Here is a 23,017-nt window from a genome sequence, read left to right as displayed (position 1 = left end):
GACTAGGAATTTGTGGCTTGAATAACCCTGTGAAACACTTTCTAAGTACTATAAGGAGTACCACGAACTATTCTGTAACCTTCACCAGGTTGCTGTTGCAGTGTGGATCAATCCAGGGCCTCACGCACTGGTAGTTCTTCCACTGACCCACCCTCTCAAACCAGGTTTTTAAGAGCTTATTTGATGTAGCCTTGGATTCCTACCTTACTAGGAGACAAGCTTCCCAGGTGGGGAAGGGAAATAACTATGGGCAGGCAGGTGAATGAGTGTTGATTATTGTAGTTTCTGGTTCCCTCAAGAACTGGTGCACTTGGTTATGATACTTCACGGGACGTTTGTCCCAGCAATATAAACTAGTGACAAAAGGGAACTCAAAACACCACACGCAGGTTCTGGCTCCACCTTGGGAGATGTGTCTCCTGGGAAACAGACAACCTGACCTGGAAGACCAACATGGTGCTGCACCTTGAAACCTCAGCAGATTGTGGGGCTTGTGGGTGAACAGTGGAATACAACTATGTCCTTACCTTTGAGCAGGGACAAGCTTGTCAAGGAAGGGTTGATGAGGATGACAGGGAACCAGGGAGAGACAGATGCCCTGAATTGAAAACACGGCTGGGAAGCAAGCAGTTTCCAGAAGCCTAAAGACCACAAGTGCACAGGCCAGGACCACAGGGCCCCGTCTGGAGTATACTGAGGCACCATCAGCACATTTCACTAAAGGAGAAAACTTTTATTGGCACAGTCATTCCTTGTTAAATTGACAGGGTGAAGATGTAATTTTTCAAAAACAGTAAAAGCTGATTTCTCCCAAACTAGTTTCAATGTAGTAGTCAAGGTCAGTAGGTCAGCCAGCAAATCATGACCACTTGATTTGTTTTAAGCCAGACCATTGGGAGACAATCTGTAAAAACGCATATAGCTCTTCCAGCTATTAGATTTGTTCATTCACATGATCAGCGGAGGTGCACAAAAAATAAAACTTCTATTAAAAAAGAATCAGCCAAGGACAGAACCAGAGAGGGCTTACAGCACTACCAAGGGCCATGGATGCAGGCGCCCTGCGTCGACGCGGCTTTCTCCAGAGGATTGCACGCCATGCCTGCTACGGACCTGTGGCATCTAGAAGGCTACTTGCTTAGAGGTACTGCTCTGCACGGGCATTTGTCCTGTTGGGACTCCACAGACCCTTCCTTTGGAAAGCCTGCAGCCAAAGCTGGTGGGTCTGTCGCTGCTGAAGATGCTTGGACGAGGGGTGGGAGGGTGTTGCAGCCAGAGCCGGAGCAGCAGGCACTACAAACAGCACTAGTCTACGGGGAAGACTCGGGGTGCACTGTGGCCATTGTCCACTGAACAGGCTGGGAGGGAGCAGGAATGGACACGTTTCCTTGGAAGATAGTTCTACCGGGAAGCGTGAGTCTGGCCTGATCCAGTTCTTTAGACCCTGTCTACAATTTCTTGTACCTTATGTGAACTCAAAGAATAAAAGATATTCTTGCCCGCATCTCACCCCCAGACCAGTTGGCTATGTTTAGGGAAACCCCCAGGACTGGCCAGCCAGGCCTGCAGCAGACTAGATCTTTGCCCAGTATTGGTCAGTGCGTGGGATTCCAGCCACAATTTCTGATTCAATTCCACAGTGATCCTCTCCTCTGAGGATTTTAAAGAACCCTGGAAACAGAAAGAAAGGTGCGTTGAATGTATGCCTTAATTTCTGATCCTTGTCAATAATTCAGACTCACTCCAAGGACTGAGTGAGTCACCTGCCCCTGCAGGACCACGGTGCTCTCAGCTTCTGGCCCAGCAGCCGGGCCCTCCCCTCTCCAGGCTCTTTTACCAACCCCAGGTCACCTTCACAGCCTGGTCCAGTGGGAGCTGCTGTGCAGAGCTTCCTGGAGCCACGGCCCGGTGCACACCTCCTCTCAGGCTCTGAGGCTGTCTACCTACGTGGGGAAGTCCCAGCCCACCAGCACCCAGTCTGTTCTGGCTCATGACTCCCTATCTGCAGCAGGAAGGGGGCTGCCACTCACCATTGTCACCCCAGTCAGTGTTCCAGGAGTTGGCCACCAGCCAGTAAGGGATGCCATTCTCTACCCCCCAGCCAAGGACGCGGATGGCGTGGCCTCCCATCATCTCTCCAGCAACATGCTGGTACACTCCTGAGGAAGAGAAAGCCAGTTCAGACCAAGTCCAGGCCACCATCCCGCTCCACAGCGCCCCGACTCAGCTAGCCACCCCCAGCAGCAGAGACAGGCCTCCCAGCCAGACCCTGGATTCAAACAAATACAAACAAAGGGCAGAACACCACGGCTCCATCAGAAGACTCCAGGGCTCCCGTGATATAGGGAGATAATCCACACGTGGTTGGGGTTTTGTTTTGTCTTGCAGTAGAGGATGGAACCCAGGGCCTCATGCATGCTAGGCAAGTTCTCCACCAATGAGCTAAAAAGTGCTACCTTTCCAGCACTATTTTTTTTTTGAGAAAAAGGAAAAAAAAAAAAATTTATTGCTTTGCTAGCAAAGGAGAAACACAGGAGACTCCTGTCCTGTCCCAGAGGCTGTGATTCTGCCCATCAGCAGGAACAGGGGGCTTTTAAAGAGGTGATTCAAAGGCCAATTCCATGTGTTCTCCTTTGGATTTGTGATTCACTTGTTATTTTGTGAGACAGTCATTTCTGAGAGCTTCTGGTACCGTTCCCAAAGTCTGGATTACTTCCTTTCTATGGTGAGTGCATACTCAGGGAAAGATAAATCTGCCTAAAATGGGGAAGAAAGGTAATTCCCCATTTCCCAGAGATTAGGGAGGGGGAGAGATTAGGGAGGAGCAGAGAGGAAAAGAAAGAAAGTGTCCATTTAGAAAATAAGCTGCAGTAGCAGAGCATCAAGGGCTATATTTAAAGCATAAAGTGGTCCTCCAGCACTTTTAAAAATTATTTTACCATCCCAGGCTGGCCTTAAACTTGTGATCCTTCTGCCTCAGGCTCCCGAGTAACTGGGATTACAAGCATGTGCCCAGTACCAAATACATTTTTAAAAGCCCAACACACTCAACTATGTGAAATATTGAAATGGAATCCGACAAAAAGATTTGTTGGTTGATTTTTAAAAACAAAAGGTCTAATCATTAAGTTTTTTTTGTGTGTTTCTTTTGGTACTGGGAATTGAACTCAGCGATGCTCCACCACTGAGCCATATCTCCACCCCTTTTCTTTTTATTTTGAGACAGGGTGTTGATAAGCTGCTTAGGGCCTTGCTAAATTGCTGAGGCTGTCTTTGAATTTGCAATCCTCCTGCCTCAACCTCTGGAGCCATCAGGATCACAGGCATGTGCCACCACATGGGGCTTTCTCTAATGACTAACTTACAAAAGAAATTTACTGCTAAGTGACCAATTATCTGTTTTACATCCTGGGATTCTGTATAATTATGGGTTTGTCTGTCAAGAGTTTTACACAGCTTGAAGAGTTTTTAAATTGCTGCTCTGGGGTGCATTGGAGAGGTGAGGTGGGAGGAGGATGGGTCACTGGTGTTGGCTGATGGGAAAGATGCTGGCCAAGGAGCTCAGAGATCTGGTTAGTCAGGCCTTCCCTGGCAGATGAATCATCTGTCAAATCAGAAACATCTTTAGTAAGATGCAGAGGACTGTGTAACTATTGCCCTCATGACAATACTTATTTTTCTTGCCCAACTCATGTTCCTTTGTTCCAAATTGAGAGCACTGGTATTACATCTGGTTGAATGTAAATAAGAGAAAAGTAGGAGCAAAGGCAGTTCACCTGCTTCTAAGGAGCTGACAGGGACAGGGTCAGGAATGGGAAGCATTCGGCACCACCCAGAGCAAGGTATTTCCTTTATTCATCTCTGGATGTCAGGTGTGACACTAGGTCTTTGCAAAGACAAAAATAAAAATGATTGAAATAGGCCACTCAGTCCCCACTGTTCAAATGTGGAGACTGATGAAGGACACGGGCCAAGGCAGGAGGGACCACTGCCAGGAAGAGGGAAGGTCCCAGAGGAGAGCTGAGCTGGGCTTGGAGGGATGAAGAGGAATTAGCCAGACAAGTTCCTGGAGAGGGAAGTGGGATACTATGTGCAGAGATGAAGGAAACCAGGACAGCACAGGTGGAAAGCAGTGGCCACAGGACTGCCGGGAGCCACAGGTGGCTGGCAGGAAGGAGGGTGGGCGAAGGGAGGTCCGGCAGCCCTCCTCCTCAGGAGCCCCAGGTCTTCCTCTGGGTGAGTCCTGCTGACCCACTTGAGCACCTGCCGGCTGAACCCTCCACCCGCTGCCCACACACCTGATTTGTAGGTCAGGAAGTCTGAGAAGACGGTGAAGGCGCCCTCCACCGGGCCGTTTTTGTAGATCTCTGCCATGATCTCCTTCTCGTTACTGGAGACGCTGTAGGAACTGTACCCTGGAGAGGGAAGCACACCAGCTGGGTGAGGGTGCCACCTCAGTTATCTGCTGATTTACAGCAGGAGGCCAAGAAAGGCTTCCTGAGGAGTGAGCTGGGCAGAGTGACATGGGAGGGGGCTGAGGACCCCAGTGCTCCAGGATTGGCTACCAGCTCACACAAGAAGGAATTCGGTCCCTCGCAGCTCAAAAGGCCGAAGCTGGATTTGGGGTGGAGCAAGGCAGAGTGTGGGGGTGTGGGGCAAGGAACTTCTGTTCCTTTCTCCTTCCCAGTGTTCCTGGACCCTAGGATCCAGCGGCCCTGGTCTCTGCCTCCCTTTGGCTTGCGGCAGATCCCAGCGGATCCCAGTCCACCTTACCGTAGTGCTTGTCCTCCTTGTAGGACGGGGCGTAGCCGGGCTCACAGCTCTTGCTGCATCTGGGAGTGTCCCCCTCCCCTGTGCACTGGGGCCGGGAACCGTTGACGTGGTGCTCACAGGGAGGAATGGAGTAGGGTCTGCAGCCTGATGGACAGAGTGGACGAGGGGGGTCAGCTACAACCACCACGGAAAGGCCCTCAGGCCAGGAGGAAGGACTGGACACAGGCCAGCCCAGGCCTGCAGCCCTGACCTGGGGCTGACCCTGTCTGGAGGGCTGCCTTATCTGTGTCCGTCTTCCCACCCAGCCCTCTGCCCTCCACGGTCCTTCATAACAGAAACAAAAGCCATCCTGAGGCAGGGCTTATGGAATCCTCTGGCAGACAGAAATGCACACTCACCTATGTGGGAGTCATACAGGCCACCAGAAACCAGGCCTTTTTTTGTCCAGAAGTTCCAAGCTCCAGACGGATAGCCTCCATTACAGCTAGAAAAAGAGCCTTGTGTTAAATTCAGTGTAAGAGAAGTTCCGGCTGTGCACAGACCACTGCCTGGTCACACATTAAGGTCACTGCTGGGTCCACATGCCCTAGCACTGGCATGACTGTCCTCCCAGAGCCCACCAACCCCCAGTCACCCTCCCTCAACTTACTTCTTCAGGCATCCAACCAGGCTCCCATCCCTTCCCATACCCCCCCTCCCCCAAGAAGACAGGACTCTACAAACTAGACTCTAGGCTTCCTTCTTTCTGGAATGGTGATTCTCAACCATGCAGGATATTATAATTCCCCAAGGTAGAGGAGTTCCAACCTCCTCAACTGTACAGTTTTTGATTTTTGAGGTTTCAGTTACCTGTGCCACCAACTGTGCTCTAAAATGTTCAATGGAGAGTTCCTGCATTTCCCAAGTTTTAAATTATAAACTGTTCTGACCAGCGTGATGAAATCTCACACCATGCCACTCCAGTTGGCACGGAACGAGAATCATGCCCTTGTCTGGAGTATCTGTGCTGTATACACTACCTGCCCATCAGGCACTTAGTAGCTGCCTTGGTCATCAGATTCACAGGTCTTTTTACAGTGCTTGTGTTCAAGTTATTTTACTTAACAGTGGCCCCAGAGCACAAGAGTGACAATGCTGACAATTCCAGTAGGCCAAAGAGAAGCCATAAAGTGCTTTATTTAAGTGAAAAGGTGAAAAGTTCTGAACTTAATAAGAAAAAAATCAGATGCTGAGATTCCCAAGTCTCTTATCCCTGAAATTATAACGAAAGAAAAAGAAATTGGTGTTGGTTTTGTCTCTGCAAAACTTATGGGCATAGCAAGTGCTAAGTGCTTGGTTAAGGTAGAAAAAGCATTAAATTTATGTATAGGAAAAAACAGCACATACAGGGTTCAGTCATAGCCTGGGTTTTGGGCATCCATGAGGGGTACTGGAGCGTATCCCCTGTGGGAAAGCAGGGACGAATGTACTAGGAAAACCCACCAGTGCCAGAGAGCGATTCACTGGTGTGCAGTGAGGCCCAGGCCCGTTTCTGTAACTCGGGTCTTTCTATGTGCAGCCATGGATGTGCACCACTGGTGTGGGCCTGAGGCCGGACATTAGCACTGGTGAGCCCCTGAGTTAGGGATACAGCTCAGTGCGATCCACCTGGGGCCCACTGTCTTGATTCAAAATAAGAAAACAACCCCAAGGCAAGTACATTTCCATGGACAGGAAGAAGGAACAAGTGAGGAAACACCAGTCCCAGGTTCAGAAATTTAACGGCATCTTCTGAGACCATGTTGGCCAGGACCCTCCCCTCGCCCAGCTCTGTAGGCCAGACAGTGGCAGCCACTCCCGGGCCTGCTTCCACTCCTCTGTCTCAGCCAAGAAACACCTTCCCTCCCCTACGAAGTCCTCAGTTCATTCTGCACTAAGGCCTCTGTGTACAGGTTCCCAGGACTCACCCGTCCCCACACTGGCCGCCACAGCAGGTGAGCATGTCCTCTGCAGACACCTCCACATTGACGTGCCCGTTGGTGTGGATGCAGATCCGATCCGACATGGCCTCCACAGCCCCAAAGGCCTGCGGGAACAAGCCCTGCCCAGTGAGGCCGCCGCCACGCCTGACCTGGGGCGTGTCCCGCCATCTCCAGAGAGGTCTGCAGACCCCGTGGAGGGCCAGTCTGTCTCAAAGCCACGTGTGGCTCTAACTCAGCTTCCAAGCAGAGACCAATCCTCCTGGGCCTCTACCTGGGGACTCGGCTCACTCCTGAAGCAAACACAAACACACAGCTCAAACACTGCCTGGGTTCACCTAGAGGAGGCACTTGGAGAGCAGCAGGAGGCGGTGTTGGCGGCAGCCCCCGACACCAAGGTGGAAGGAGCTCTGGGAGAGGGTGGTGGCTGCGCAGCAGTGCCCGCGTACTGACGCCACTGAACGGCACACAACAAATGTTAAGATGGTGGCAATTTCTGCTATCTGTATTTTACCACAACTCAAAAACAAGGACAGCTCATTGACAGAGATGGGACACTCAGGAAGCAGAGCAGTGGCCAGCGCTGCCAGTGTGTACAGGGACTCGCCATCTGCAGGGCCCACAGCCCATTCATTCCTCCACCCAATCCTTGCCACAACTCCTGACCACGACACCATCACCAGACTGATGGGAACTGACTCTGAAAGTTAACGTCACTTGCCTGGTCACAGTGGGTCCCTCCCCAGACTGTTGACCATTCCCCCACCCGTTCTGCTCCTGCAGCCATCCTAGCCAACTGGGTCTTACCCAGCAAGAGCCACAGGAACCCTGGTCTCTGATCTCTTTGATGGTTGGACAGTCGGGCCACTGTTCCCGAGCATCGAAGCTTTCAGGCAGATTGATGTCCTCAGCGAACCGAACTCTGGACAAAGGAAGGTCTTCATTACAAACTGTCACCTTGCAATTCACCCCCCAAGATGCAAAGGCTTCTTGGTTAAGGGCTGCACCAAGAGAGCAAGTGAGGGCCGAGATGTGCAGAAGTCCCTCATGGTCTGGTTTTTTGGTAGTGGGAACCGAACACGGGGCATTTTGCCACTGAGCTGCATCCCCAGCCATTTTTACTTTTTCCCTTTGAGCCAGGGTCTCCCTAAGTTGCTGAGGCTGCCCTCAAACTTGCTATGCCCCTGCCTCAGCCTTCCGGGTCCCTGGGATTGCGGAGGTGCGCTAGGAATCTTGTAACACAGGACTTGATCCCGTGGCTCAATGCAATCTGGCATTCTGTACGCTTCTTTCTAGATCCATTTGATATTTTTCAACAGTTCTATGTCTCTTGCTTCCTCTATCCACCTTTAATCCTAAACATCTATCTAGATGCTTTAAATCATTTTTAAAATTTATTTTCGTGATTTTTTTTCCTGGGTTCTCATTTCATATAAAAGGTGTACTGGAACAAGACGACACTGGCTGTGAGTAGAAAAGTATCTGGGATTCTTTCTGTTTTCTCTTTTCCTTAAAGAGTCATTTATCTGTATGCCAAGATAGATGTGCCCCACCCTAGGTTTCACAGTCTGTGAAAATCACTCAAGTTCTCACCAGGCGTGGCGCACACACCTGTAATCCCAGCAGCTTGGGAGGCTGAGACAGGAGGATCACGCTTTTGCCAGCCTCAGCAATGGCAAGGCGCTAAGCAACTCAGTGAGACCCTGTTTCTAAATAAAATACAAAATAGAGCTGGGGATGTGGCTCAGTGGTTGAGTGGCCCCGAGTTCAATCCCTGGTACTCGCCCACAAAAAAAAAAAAAACAAAAAAACAAAAAAACACATTAAAGTTCTCCAATCACACGGCAGATGTGGGGAACACATCCTGTCACTGCCAACATCCTCAGCCCCGAGGGGTCCTACAACTTCACTTTTCCTCTATCTCGCTGCGATCCTCCAAATCGATGCAGCCCACTTCCCACTTTCCGACTTGGAATGGCTAAAAATGAAAACTGTGCTCTTCTTACAGCCCTAAGAGCTGGGCTGGAAGAGAAATGATGAATTTCATCACCTTCCTGTAAAGAGTAGAGTCAGGGCACTCAGCCGCCCCACCCTCAGGCAGCCGCCTCTAACGAAAAGCTCCATGAAGATGCCCTAGGCCGTGTTCTGGAAAAGCAAACCCAAGGGCAGATCCCATGGCTCCTCTTAAGATTTCCCTTAGATTTTTCAAAGCGGAGCTCATTGAGACCCATCTGCCATCCTGGAGCCTGGTCTAGGCTCCAGGACACCTTGGAGATGCCCATCCTGGCCGGCAGCTCTGAGGGGCACCGAGGGCGGCTCCCTTTCCCCCTCGACGGTCCCTCATGGCTGCCTGTGGCCCACGGACTGAGAGTCAGGGCTTCTCCGGGCACAGCACTCACCTCTCGGGCAGCCGGGGCCCACCCAGGAAAGTGCCACACAGCCTCTTCAGGTAGCTCACGTCCACATTGTGGAAATTGCGTCCCGCCTGGAAGAGAGCCATGCCTGTGACTGTCACCTGCCAACCCAGAGGTTGCTGGCATGGGGTAGGCGGGCACGCTGCCACACACAGGGTCCTCCTCAGGGAAGGCCAGGGAGCAAAAGAACTGGAGAAGGACCAGAGCAGCCCATGGGCAGAGTGCAGCTCCAGACCAGGTGCCTTCTCCATCTGCTGACAAGAGACCCCCTGCCCCACCCTCCGCCCTGCACACGGCTCACTCCTCATTTCTTGGTTCCCACCGTCTTCAGGGATCAGCAGAAACCAGCAGTGGTGGGAGAGGGCGCTGATGGAGCACAGGGGCCTCCACTGCGGGCTTCTTGGGCTCCCTGGCTGTGGAGGGCTGGGACATCAACCTCTCCTCCATGCCTCGGCCTACCTGGGGACACTCGCTCATGCCTGTTCCCAGGCCCACGGTGCACAGGGAGGGAGGAAGCGACCATGATCCTAAGCTTTAACTTTCTCACACAGAAGGTGCTGTGGCCCCACTAGGAGCCATCCGAGTGCCCAGGCCAACCCCCAAGGTGACATAAGGACAGACACAGGAAGCAGCCCCGCAGCCCACCTGCCATGTGGTGTTCTGCTTGTTGATGTAGGTGATCAGTTCGTCTGACAGCGGGTGGAAAGAAGTCCTGCCCTGGGCTCTGGTCAGCACCAGTAGGTAGCAGAGAAAGGCCAAAGGCCACCACATTCTGGAAACTGGATCCTGAACCCACCTGGAAAGGACAGGACGGGGGAGTTATGATGGGTCCCACGCCACACACCAGGGCGCTGCTCGGGCAGACAGCGAGGCTCTCATCCTGGTCTGCCAGGGGCCCCTTCGTGAAGCCTGGGGTGACGGCAGATGGACCTCAGGGGTCTACGGTGTCCACAGCATCCTCCACTGTGCCCATGCTCCCGCCATGCCTGATGGCTGACATGAGGACACAGACAGTCCGGGGGCTGTGCCGTGACTGAACTGGGCCCAGGGCCCTCTCTGCTACGTCTGAACTGCAGGGATCTGTTCAAGAGGCCTTCCCAAAGCGAGTGATCCGAAAGATGCATGTGTGACCATGTCCTGAGGGAAGGGCCAACGGGGCAGGCAGACACAAGCTTGGCCCTTGCCAGTCACAGTGGAGATGACAGAAAAGCAGCTTCCGCCAGCCACCTGGCTCCCGCGAGCCCAGCTGGTTTGCCCGGTCAGCCAAGGGTTCCGCTTCCAGCCTCGGAGACGGGCCTTCTGAGAAACCACACCTCCACCTCAGCCCTTCATCCGAGGACGCCCGCCTGAGTCAGGAGGCCGGCGACTTCCAGCTCAACATGAATCACCCTCTCAGGCAAGGAGCCAACAGAAGCAAGTGTTTCCTGGCCGACACCTGCGGCCTGGCGAGGGCCAGGGCGGGGAGCGTGGGCTCCTGAGAGCAGGCTCTACCTCCTCAAGATCAGGCCCGAAGGGCCTGTGACTTAGTGTCAGTGCAACACGCGCCTCACAAGGAGGCCCGTATGAGGGAAGAGTCAAACTTGACCATGGCTCAACTCAAGCCCACTGTGTCAGCTGGCAGAAAGGGCGGGCCACGCTCAGGGTTCTGACTGTGAACATGTGAATAACTAACAGTCCAACAAGTTCAAGAAGGATTCTTCTGGAAGAATACACATGTGAGGAGAGAGAGATGCTCTGGAAAGAGCTCTGTGGAGGCCCTCACATGGATCACACGCGTGTGTGGCACTGAGCACTGAATCCAGGAGTGCTCTTCCACTGAGCACACCCTAGACCTTTTATCTTTTATTTTGAGACAGGGTCTTGCTAAGTTGCCCCGACTGGCCTGGAACTCGTAAGCCTCCTGCTCAGCCTCTCAAGTAGCTGGGATCACAGGCATGTGCCACCACGATGGCTGCCTGCCAACTTTTAAACCTGTGTGCTGTGACTCACACAGGTTGACATTTAGAAAGTTACTATACAGATACACTGGCGTCCAAGTGAAAAGACACAGGCACACACACAGCTGCTCACTAAATAACTCTCTTGGTAAGACGAGAAACACAGTCAATGTCTAATAACAGGTAATTGTTAAATCGTGGTGAATGGCCAGGTAGATTACGATGACAAAGCAGTCGCTGAAAAGTGAACTAGCTGAATCATATCGTACCGATAGAGCAAAAGCGCCCAGGTCCTACTGTTATGTGGAAAAGTGAGTTGCAGACCATTAGTAAGGTGAGCCTGTTAAGCAAGGAGCATGGGTAGGTGCCGTCCTGCAGCTTCGGGCAAGATGTGAGGGGCGCAGCCAGGCCTGGTGGCACAGCATACAATGCCAGCTCCCTCTCAGCTACTCGGGAAGCCCAGGCAGGAGTAGCACAAAAGCTGCCAGCCTGGCAATGAGCACGATCCTGTTTCAAAATAAAACATCGATGATGAAGATGATGCTGATGGCAGTGACAGCTGGGGGTGCAGCCCAGTGGTGGGTGCTTGGAGCCCTGGGTTCAAGCCCCAGTATGGGGGGGAAAAAGTCAAAGAAAATATACAAAATCAGTAACTGCACCAGGAGACCATACTGCTACGGTCTGAGTGTGTCCTCCGAAGGGCCATGTTGCAGGAGCTTGGCCTCAGTGTGGCCATGTGAGGAGGTAGTGTGACACACAAGAGGTGGGGCACGTGGGAGGCCTTAGTGGGCTCTGCTCCAGTCTCTGGTTTCTCCTCTAGCCATGTAACCTCTCCCTATGATACACGATGCCACCATGATGCCATCTGCTGTGGGGTAGCCCAGGCCAACAGGGTCCTCGCCAGAGGCCAACTCCATGGGGCTGCCTGGTCTTGAACTTTCAGCCTCCAAAACTGTGAGCTAAATAACCACCCCCCCCTTTTTTTTTTTTTTTTTTTTCAAATGAACATGTTCTTGTATTTCAAACTCTTTTTCTTTTAGGAAGAATCCTAGTAATGCTGCCAAAGACCCTGAGTCACCAAATCGGTAAACGATCAATTCTGTAATAATCTCCAAATGCATTCTCAATCATCCTCTGCCACCAATGAGGCTTCCTCCCTAAAGACTGCCTGCTCAATGCCCTTAATGTCCCCATGTCCAGTGACTCATGGGGAGGCTCCCTTCTCATGTGATCATGTGCCAGCCGGCCACATGGCCTGCAAATTGAGGTAAATGTGTCCAGCAAAAGTCGGGCCCCTCTGACTTGCACTGGCATTTTAATCTTTTCTCAAGACAGTGGGCACTGGTGCAGAAACACCAGAGGGTCCACTCCTTGAAAGTGGGAGTCTGGATGAACAGAGGACAGGTCGCCAGGCTTGTTCTCTCATCTCTTCTATATGGAGAACGAGTGTCCCCAGGTGCCCCCGGGAGGCTCGGCATCTGCCGAGATGGGAAACCATAAGCCAAGAGAAGGCTGGGAGCATTTCCATGACAACCTAAATTTTAAAATGGGATTTCTTTGGTTTCCATGGTGGCAGAGAACACAGCACTCCCATTTCCCGGGTGGCCCCCAGTTCCTGCAGCCCCCTGGCACTGCGCCAGCAGGGAGACCCTGTGCTCACTCCTCTTCCTGTGGTCCCACTGCTCCTCCCCATGCTCCTGAGAGCTGGAGCCACAGCTCAGCAGGGACCACCCAGCGCCCTGCCCACTCACAGCAGGATAAGCACTTGGAAGAAGACTCCTTTCCACCCTGTACCTGTGGCACAGACTTCGGGGGACTTCCAGCTGCTGTCGCCTGGTGGTGAGGACAAGCCCTGGTGTGGAGGCAGGAGACCTGCATTTGTGCCTCAGCTCCACCACTAACTGGCACTGGGGGCACCAACCTCTACAGAGCCGCGTTTTCTCCACCTATGAAGTGGATTAGTAGGTACCATGTCTCTGGTGGCAGCTGTATGTGAACCGAGGCAGGGCAGAAGCCCCTGTGTGGTGCCGGGTGTACACACAAAGGAGTACAGTGCTGCTCACTCCAACAGGCTCCATTTCCCTTCACTCCTCCCCTTTCCCCCACCTCTAGCATGGGCCAGGTGACTCCAGTTTACCCCAAACCTACCCCAAATACCTCCACATTGCCAGAAGAATCTGCATTAAAACAAGCTTCTAAACCGGGCATAGTGGCGCACACTGATCCCAGCTGCTTGGTAGGCTGTGTAAGGAGGATCACAATTAGCAAGTCTCTGTCTCAAAATTTAAAAAGAGCTGGGGCTGTAGCTTAGTGGCAGAGCACCTCTGGGTTCAATCCCTGGTGCTACCGAAAAAACAAAACAGAAAAAACCACCTCAACAACAACAAAACCCACCAAAACCATCACACACGAACAGAAGCCCCTCGGTTCCAACCTCAGCGAACCTCCACATCTAATGTCCAAAGAGGCTTCCATTTTAAGGGTTCTGAGACTGCTGAGAGCCCATCTCTGAAGCCAAATGTCCCCTCCTAGAGGAAGAGACAGATACCCTGAGAGCAGGCGCAGTTTCTCTCTAGTGAGTAGCCAACTTCCATTATCCCAACGCTGCTCAAATGGCAATCCCTCTGGGAATGCGCAAGGGTGTGAAAGACAAGCTCAGCTGCTGACACCCTGTCATGGGTTCCAAGGTCTTTGCCAAAACAGCAATCCACTTTCACTTCCCCTAGTTCAGGCAAATGCTTTCCTCTTATTTCTCAATTCAGTGATTTTTTAAAAAATGACACAAAAAGAATACAAAGTCCTTATTTCAGGAGGGGAGGGGCCCCAACAGGAGGAACACACTTGCAAGCTGTGGGCTACTGTTATTTCTAGTCCTGGTCAATGGGCTTCCCAGCAAGATCTGGAATCCACCGCACCCCCCCACCCTTTTCAAGTCAGTCTCTGGTGACAAGATCAGGCCCTCCTTCCTCCCCTGGCCAAGCCCATGTGGCACTCAATGGTTCATACATCCCACTGGTGTCCTGAAGAATGCTGTCGTGTGTAAAGAAAGGCTTTGTGGTCAAGTGATCCACTCGCACAGCAAAACTGTTCCCCAGACACCCTGATGACTTCCCAGGACAAATGTGAAGTTTGGGCCTCTGGAAGGAGATGGAATGGACGTCAGGAGAGGAGCTAACGCCAAGTCGTAGGGAGCCTTATGTATGTCCTGCCATCCTAAAAGAGTGGAGTTGGGCTGCCCGCGAGCTTGAGGAAGAAAGCTCCCCTCCACGGTTACAGAGCCCTCTGTTGAAGGACGTAGGGGGACAGGCCATAGCCCCCTGAAATTTCCAGATCAGAAAAAGTGAACGGACACCCAGAGCAGATTTTCCCTAATATCCTGCTCTTCTGCCCAGCGGTGCTGTGAATCCCGTAGACCTCTTCCAGGGGTCTCTAAAGAGTCCGCAGGCTTCAGCCAGGGGTGGTGGTGGCTCAGGTCTACATTCCAGCAACTCGAGAGGCTGAGGTAGGATAATCACAAGTTCAAGGACAGCCTCAGAAACCTAGCAAGACCCTGTCTCAAAATAAAGGGGCTGGGATGTAGCTCAGTGGTGGAGGGCCCTGGGTTCGCTCCCCAGGACGGTGGGAAAACACAGATGCACCGACAGTGCCTACATTCTGAAGTAACCACAAACCCAGGACTGTGCCTGGAGATGGCGGAGCGACTGCATCGGGGGAAGGTGGGAAATGAGGAGGAGGGTGAAGACTTGGTGGGACCGGGACAAAGAATATTATGCGTTTCTTTCTCTTCCATAAAAACTTGGCTTGGTTCTCACCATCATTAAAGGCAGCTGTTCAAGTTCCAACCTCTTCAGTACACCCACAAAACAAGACCACGCGGATCCTCACTGCCCCTCCACTTCACTCACCCAGTTATTTATACCTCAAAGCTGGAGCAGCCTGGGGCAGGGGAGAGGGTAATCTCAAGGACGCACTGGAGGCCCAGCAGCCTTCCTTCTTCGCTCTGAATCACAGCCTTGATGTGGTCTTTGGTGTTTTATGTCTTTGCTCCTAAAGGAATTCTTGGTTGATCACGTTTAAAATCATATAAAAACAGGCTGGGGGTGCAGCTCAGTGGTACAGCCCTTGCCGCGCCTACATGCACACATGGATCCCAGCCCTTGGCCTCATCTCTCTCCCTATGAGCAGGCAGTGGCCTATCAGTCCCTTGGAGCCAGGCTTGATGTGGCTAACTTCTGCCTGGCCCAGAAAAGGCATCCAAGCCAGGAACCAGCAGTGCCACTATCTAGTCCTGGAGACTCCATGGGAACCAGGAAGAAGGTTCCATATGTCACCTGAACCCTTCAGGCCATTAAGACACTTCACAGGCCACCCACTTGCCAGTCAACTTCCAAAATAAGTCAATCATTCTCACCAGGTGCAGCAGGGCCAGCCTGCTCAAGCCACTCTCCCACACGCCTGGAAACGTCTGGCTACGATGCCCACAAGGGGGACGCCGAAGATCAGCCATAGCAAACCCACACCCTGCACAAGGAAGAAAATCACAACCCTGGGACCAGAACAGTGGACACCACAAAGGCCCTCAGCAGTTGAAAGAAATGTTTATTGTTGGTGGGAAACCAGACAATCTTACTGAACAATGTTCTGGTTAAGTTGTGGAAGATTCTGCTCCCAGCTCTGAGATGCTGACAGGGGCGATACATTACCCAGGCCTGTTTCTAAAGTGGGCATCTTGCAGAGCTTTTAGAGAGCCTCTGAGACCTAAATGAGATTAGTGTCTATGCCTCTCAGCTGGCCGGACAGGGCAGCTCCCTGAGGATGGGGCAGGCGACACTGAGCTTGCTGGCTGGCTGGGGGCTGGGACTGCTGGACATGAAAGCCAGCAAAAGAAAGGTGTGCCCCGCAGCTGGGTCCTGCTGTCCCCTGGGGGGGGGGAGTAGTACAGGGGTAGGAACAGATGGTTCTTGCGAGGCAGACCTGAGAGGGAAGGAGGGGCCTCCCTGCACGGGAAACCTCACCCGCTCTCCACTGGTCACTGAATATGCATCTCCTGCTTGCAGGGCAGGGAACACCTGCTGCCCCGGAACAATTATCTTCAAAAGTATCCCAGTTTGAGTGAAAAATTATGACTCTTCCACTGTTGGTGACGAGGCCCTACGTGTTGACGTGCTTGACCACCTTACTGCCCAAACCCCAGTGGAGTCAAGTAAACCAAGAATGAGGGGCAGAGGGCTCTGGAACTCTGACTTGGTCTGACACACCCTTGACTGAAGGAGGCCTTGGCTGGCAGCCTCTACCCCCACCCCAGGACTTGTGTAAGCAGGAAGCCACGTGACTCCTCTGTGACAGGCCCCGCCCACGTTCAGGTCAGCAGGTCAGAGGGTCATGGAGCAGCCTGACCCTACCCAGGCTGGAGGCAGAATATCTGCCTCTTCTCTAGGGCTCCACCACCTAGGTGGTACCAGACCAATGCTCAGCCAGCCCTGCTTACTGACAACGATAGATTATCTCGACCAGACCAAAGAAGTTACTGGCCTGGTAAAGAGAGATAAGGGTGAGAATTGAAATCCACGTGTCCTTCTCAGCACCAGCATTCATAAAAACATCAGTGCTAGAAAAGGACCCCAGTCTTGTATAAGGCTTCTACTTTGCAGGTGGGAAAAACTAAGGCTTGAGAGAAGACCATGAGCAAACTGTGAAGGAGCGCACCTACCTGAGCAGGGCGGATTAACTGTCAGGGATGAAATTCCACCACAGTCTTCTAAGTGATGCCACTCATGCTGCAGACTGCGGGTGGCCCAGCTTTCTTGTCTGTAAAGAGTAAGACTGCAACCCTAAACCTCACACATAAATGAGAAAACGTGACCTAACTACACAGTTCAGACACCTAGGTCAGGACCTAAAGAACTCTGTGAGGGTTAGCTGTTCACAAACCCATCAAAACACACAAAGGAGCCAGGCATGGTGGCTGTAATCCCAGCAACTCAGGAGACTGAGGTAGGAGGATTACAAATTTGAGGCCAGCCTCAGCAACTTAGTAATGCCCTAGCAACTCAGGCAAGATTCTGACTTTAAATAAATAAATAAATAAATAAATAAGGACTGAGGATGTGGCTCAGCAGTAAAGCATCCCTGGGTTTAATCCCCAAACCACAAGTAAATAAATACACAAAGGGAGCCAGGCACAGTGGCACACACCTGTAATCCCAGCTACCCGGGAGGCTGAGCCTGCAGGGGCTCGAGTTTGAGGACAGCCTAGGCAACCTAGTGAGAATCTGTCTTGGAAACAAAAATGCACAAATGCTACCAATGATCAACAACAAAACAGGAAAAGCCTCACTATTATTGATGCTTTTCTAGGGCAAAAAAATAAAACTTGAATTTCTAGTCAGGAAAATTAAAACAGGTACCATTTCAAACCTACTAGATTGGTAAAAATGGAAATCTGGTAAGAGCTAGTATTGGTGAATAGGAGGAACAGGAACCTCCACACTGCTGGGAGTGAAACTTAGACAAGCCAGGTGCAGGTGCACGCCTGTAATCCCAGCAGCTCGGGAGGCGGAGGCACAAGAATCAGGAGTTCAAAGCCAGCCTCAGCAACCACAAGACATTGAGCAACTCAGTGAGACCCTGTCTCTAAATAAAATTCAAAAAAGGGCTGGGGATGGGGCTCTGTGGTTGAGTGCCCCTGGGTTCAATCCCCAGTACCAAAAACAAATAAACAAACAAACAACAACAACAACAAAAAACCCCCACAAACCCACAAAACAAGAACAACAACAAACACCAAACTGAGACAGTCACCCAAGAGGGCACTATGTCAATATCCAGCACAATAGAATATGTGATGAGTCACCTGCCTTGTGACCCAGCCTTTAATTCTGCTTCACTTTTGCTTCTACACAAGAGAAACTCTTGAAAGTAACTGGGAGATTCAAAAAGATATTTACTGTAGCACTTGAGCAATAGTGAAAAAGTAGGAAAACCAGGCTCAGGCAGGCCTATAATCCTAGCGATTTGGGAGGTGAGGCAGGACTACCAGCCTAGGCAACTTAGAAAGACCCTGTCTCTAAATAAAAATAAAAAGGGCCCGGTGTGGTGGCATACACCTGTTATCCCAGTGGATTGGGAGGATAGCAGGTTCAAAGCCAGCCTCAGCAATTTAGGGAGGCCCTAAGCAACTCAGCAAGACCCTATCTCAAAGTAAAATATAAAAAAGGGCTGGGGATGTGACTCAGGGTTAAGTGCCCCTGGGTTCAATCCCTGGTACAAAAAAAATCATCATCATCATCATCATCAATCTCCCCTGGTACAGAAAAAAAAAAAAAAAAGAATCTAACTGTCCCTCATATAGGGTAACATACCATGTGTATTTAATGTGAATGAACTAGAGGCTGAGGATGTGGCTCAGTGGTAGAGCACTTGCCTAGCACGGTAAGGCCCTAGGTCAATCCCTACCACCACAAAAAGGAAAAAAAAAAAAAAGATGAATGACCTACATTAGATGTGTTAACAACACACACTTTATAACAACATTGCTATGGATTGATACAGAGTAGACGAAATTCCAAGGAAGCCCAGGAGAAGGGTAAGAAGAGGCCTGCAGAAGCAGAAACGATGTTCCTCTGAAGGAAAGCAGGTGCAGGAGAATAACTGACCCCCAGAAACCGCCGCTCAGAGGGTTAGGGTTAGGTTTACCCTGGAAGGCCTCAGGTCTGCAGAGGAGGAGTTAAGGCTTTAAGTTAAAAAGCAGAGAACTGGGCTGGGAGCAGCAGTGCACACCAGCAGTCCCAGCAACTCTGGAGGTTGAGGAAGGAGGATTCAAAGTCATCCTCAGCAACTTAGTGAGACTCCATCTCAAAATAAAAAATAAAAATGGATGGGCAGGGGCTTTGTGGTTGAGCTTCCCGGATTTAATCCCCAGTACCCAAACAAACAAGCAAAACACCACTACCAAAAAGCCCTCAAGGGAGCAGGTGTAGGGACTACCAACTGCAGCAAGTGCTGCCACAGACCCCATCAGCCCCACCATTGCCCTTCAGGTGAATCATGCAAGTGTTTGGTTTCTTCCCCCTTGACCTTCAAATATTCCATTTCATATAGTTCAGCCTCACACGTCTAACAATTTCCTCACACCAGATGATGAAAAGTAGACAGACCTGTGACTCCTCCCAAGTATTTCCACCCCTACTGCAGAAGGGCCTCAACCCTAACTGCTGAATCAGCACCACAGGGCTTTCAACCTGGGGCCAAAGGGCTTGCGGCCCACTGCCTGCCCAGTCTGAAACAGGGTTGTCCAGAGTTGACATCAAGGAAAGTCCATTTGAGCCAGGTCTGCGGCTGTCCCGCGTGGGCCTCAAGGCAGGCAGACGAGGGACCTGCACTTTTGCACCAGGCAGCACCCTGAAAGGAGCAGAAGCCACTCTTCTCCAGGGTGCCTTCAACTCTCTTTGGGAAGCTCTTTCTCTAGGAAGTTCAAAGGTCGTAGGTCACCATCACTAGGACCAATGGGAAGCGAGTCTCCACTGAGAAAAGGCTGATGGGGAAGAAAAGAGCAGAACAACGCCCCAGGCCTCTTCACCTTCCTGCAGATTCACCAAGATGAGCGTAATTCATTCGCAGAGGGAATGACCCCTCTCTCCCTGGCCCACTCACTGGTGTGGGAGTCGTGGGGCTGGGGCTTCCTCGGTGCCTGGCAGGGGACTCATACAGGCGCCTAAGGGCCAGGTCGAATTCACCTCATCCTGGCCTGCCCGCCGGCCTGCCCTGCGGGGGCCACCCCACAGTGCTGCACAGGTACTACCCCCTTACCCGCCCTCCAGGCCACTGACTGAAGGAGGGGCTGTGCCCCAGGCCGCGAAGTACTCCTGGCCCCCAACCCTCCTGGCCTGAGTCGGTCCCCCTTCCAGGAGTCCCAGTGAAGCACTGACCACGTCCTCTTCCCAGATCCCGAGAGCAAGCCCGACACAGTCCACCCAGCCTGACCTCCACTCTTCCTGTTTGTTGGCTAACTCTTCTGGCCCGCTCGCCCCAGCCACCCGGGATCACGGGATCCCAGGTTATGTCTTCTGGGATCCCATGAATTGTGTGGGGTTAGGTGCTGAAAGTCGCCGGGCAAACTCTTTAGAAAGAAAACAAATCCAGACACTAAAGGAAAACAGATGCAGGTCGATACCATTATCTCAGCAATCTGTGCCGAGGACCCGAGGCCAGGGCTGAGGCCGAGGGAGAGAGAGGCCGGCCACCGTCGCCGGGATCCGGGCCCAGCTTCCCCGCAGGCTCCTCCCCGGGGCTCCCCGCAAACTCCCCAGCGCCCCGGGGCCGCCTCCGGCCCGCCCAGGGAGACCGCCCCGGGAGACCAGCCCTGGGGAGCGCGGCCCGGGTGCACTGCGCCTCCGGCTCGCAGGAGGTCCAGCCCCGCTTCCCGCCGGCCGCGACCGCCACCCCTGCCGGTCCCCCAGGACCCGCGGGAAGGCGCCTGGGCCCGGCTGGGACCGCAGAGAGGCCCAGCCTCGGCGCCCGCGCGCAGCTGGCTCCCCATCCTCCGCCAAGGTCACGTCTGTGGCGCCCCACGCCCGGGCACTCACCGAGCGCAACGCCGAGAGCCGGGGCCTGCCGTAGGGGAGCAGCGAGCCCGCGGGGACGAAGGCGGAGCCGGAGCCCGAGCCGCGGTGGCCGCCCCGGCCGCTCGCCCCTATTTAGCCTGCGCGGCCCCGCCCGCCCGGCTGGCTCGCCACGTGACGCCCCGGCGCGCCCCGCCCCGGCGCCCTGGCCTGCGCCGCCCACCGTTCGCTGCTCCCTAAGACCCTGCGGGCCACGAGGACTTTGCGCCTGGCGGTCCCCCGGGATGCCAACCCCTGCGCACGGGAGCCGTCTGCGGCTGAGTGGCTGAAGGTGGTCCCCAAGGTCTCCACCCACCTGGAGAAATTCTCCAGGGACCCTGCGCCCCACACCGCGCTTTCAAAGCCGCCGGAGCGCTGGGTGGGGCGCGGCGGCTGTGCTTACTTCCTTGCTGGGGTTGGGGATGGAGACGCCGGCTTCCTAGAGCACCCCTTGCATCTTGTAGCCGAATATTCTGAGAAGATATGGTTGGGGCTCAGAACGCGCCGGATACTTTGAACTGAAGGAATCCGGCTTAGAAGCAGAATCCTTCTGACCTTTCTCCTGATCCTCTTCCCGCAAGGCAGACATAGAAATTAGATTGTTCCGCAAAGCGGTGGTAGAAACTGGAACTCGCCTCCTGCAAGGCTTCCCTCATACCTAGAAATAATGCTCTAATCTCCCCTCCTGTGAATCCCCGACCTACCAAATACGACTCTCCTTCCGCGGGGGTCTTATCCCATTCAGGGTAAGAAGGAATGCTACCCACCTGGAAAGGCCAGGGAGGCATACAGCCAGCAAGCACAATTCATTTGGGGGAGTGCCCAGAGAGGTTGATGGGGGATGGTGAGGGGACTCAGAACTTACCTCCTTCTCAGGCTAATCTTGCAAGGTAGGTATAACCTCAGTTTTATTCAGGAGGCTCAGGAAAGTCTGTAGTCTATCCAGGTTGTAAAGACCATAGGAAAAGTGTAGACTGGGCAGGTGTTCTGGGGCCATCCTGGGAGCACAGTGAAACCTCACTTCTTAAAAGCAGAGAGGAGAAGGGGGAAGGAAAAAAAAGAAAGGTGTGGGTCTGGCCAACTCCCAGGGTCCTGACCCTCAGGCTCTCCACTGAAGCCTGCACATGGATGGCCATTAGCTGTCCCATGGTCCCTGAGCCTGCCAGGGACCACAGAGAGCTGTCTTAGACACAGGCAGTACCACTCGTTAGTACCAAATTAAGGCAAGAGGGGAAAGAAAAAAAAAAATCTCTAGAGTCTAGGCATGGCTGCTGAACAGCAGTTGAGTGCAATGCCAAGGAGCTCAGACAGCAGTGGAGAAGCGCAGCTCCAAGCCAAGGTGGTCCAGCCGCCTGCCCGCACTGTCGTGTCCAGAGGGTCTCGACTCCAGGCTGCAAAATCAATGCTCTGATCACCTTCCCTGTGTCAAATCATTTTAGACCTCTGCAGGGAGCTCAAAAGGTGGTGCAAAGGGGGAGGACACATATAACTGGTAAATCAATCCCTCTCCCTACCCTCATTTTTATAGTTCCTTAGGAGATGTGTTTTATCTTCATTGTCTCAATGCGTCACTATAGAGGTAAAAAACACTTATGAAATAAAAGAAAACAAAATAAAACAAAAAAAGAAAGAAAACCAAATAACTGTTACCAGAGTAGAGGGACAGGGTATCCTGGGAAGCTTTAAGGAGAAGGTAATATCTGTATTTTACTGAATGAATAAGTATGCAGAGTGGGTTCACACATGAGTAAAGTGGGCCTTGAAGTGGAGTACAACTTGACTTTCTGCCAGATGGGGCTCAGGGACTCAGGGGACAGCTCTCACAATTTACAGAGGGGCCTTGACCTGGACATGTAAAAGCTGTGTGCCTGCTGAACTCATGGAACAGGCCTGGGTATATGCCCTAAAGAAATGAAAACAGATGTCCTCATATAAACTTGTACCACATGTTCAAGGCAGCGTTATTCACCATGGCCTAAAGGTGGAAGCAACCCATGCTCATCAGCTGGCGCGTGGATAAACAAAATGTCACGTAATCACAAAATGGAATATGTAGCCACGGAAAGGAATGCAGTACTGCTCTATGCCACCACATGGATAAACCTTGAAAATACTATGTTAAGTGAAAGAAAAAGGACCACATATCACATGATTCTATTTTAGGGAAGTGTCTAGACAAGGCTTCTGTAGATAGAAAGTAGATGAGTACTTGCCGCGTTCTCGGGGAAGAGGGGGTGAGGGATTTGGGAGCCCACAGTAAGGGTTATGAAGTAGTCAGAATGCTGTGAAATTGATTGTGCGGCCGATTGCACAACCCTGTGACTACGGAAAATCAC

General features: G+C 52.4%; 1 protein-coding gene across 2 annotated transcripts; it reads right to left on the bottom strand.

Annotated features, from left to right (window-relative positions):
• Nucleotides 1–712: 712 nt before the first annotated feature.
• Nucleotides 713–20,811, bottom strand: Ctsb (cathepsin B). Of its 2 annotated transcripts, none has more exons than XM_078030773.1 (10): nucleotides 20,667–20,811; nucleotides 9,791–9,941; nucleotides 9,131–9,216; nucleotides 7,539–7,653; nucleotides 6,720–6,838; nucleotides 5,172–5,257; nucleotides 4,774–4,917; nucleotides 4,299–4,415; nucleotides 2,031–2,159; nucleotides 713–1,671 (listed from the first exon to the last, which is right to left on the bottom strand). In XM_078030773.1, the coding sequence occupies exons 2-10, from the start codon at nucleotides 9,914–9,916 to the stop codon at nucleotides 1,574–1,576; spliced, it is 1,020 nt and encodes a 339-aa protein (XP_077886899.1). In that variant the 5' UTR covers nucleotides 9,917–9,941; nucleotides 20,667–20,811; the 3' UTR covers nucleotides 713–1,573. The 2 variants fall into 2 exon arrangements, with proteins under 2 accessions (XP_077886899.1, XP_077886900.1); XM_078030774.1 differs by lacking the exon at nucleotides 20,667–20,811 and adding an exon at nucleotides 16,793–16,865.
• Nucleotides 20,812–23,017: the final 2,206 nt, after the last annotated feature.

Source organism: Ictidomys tridecemlineatus, chromosome 14 (genome assembly GCF_052094955.1).
Source record: "Ictidomys tridecemlineatus isolate mIctTri1 chromosome 14, mIctTri1.hap1, whole genome shotgun sequence".
Classification (NCBI taxonomy): Eukaryota; Metazoa; Chordata; class Mammalia; order Rodentia; family Sciuridae; genus Ictidomys; species Ictidomys tridecemlineatus.
Note: the sequence above shows the minus strand (reverse complement) of the source record. Positions and strands in the feature narration are given on the sequence as shown.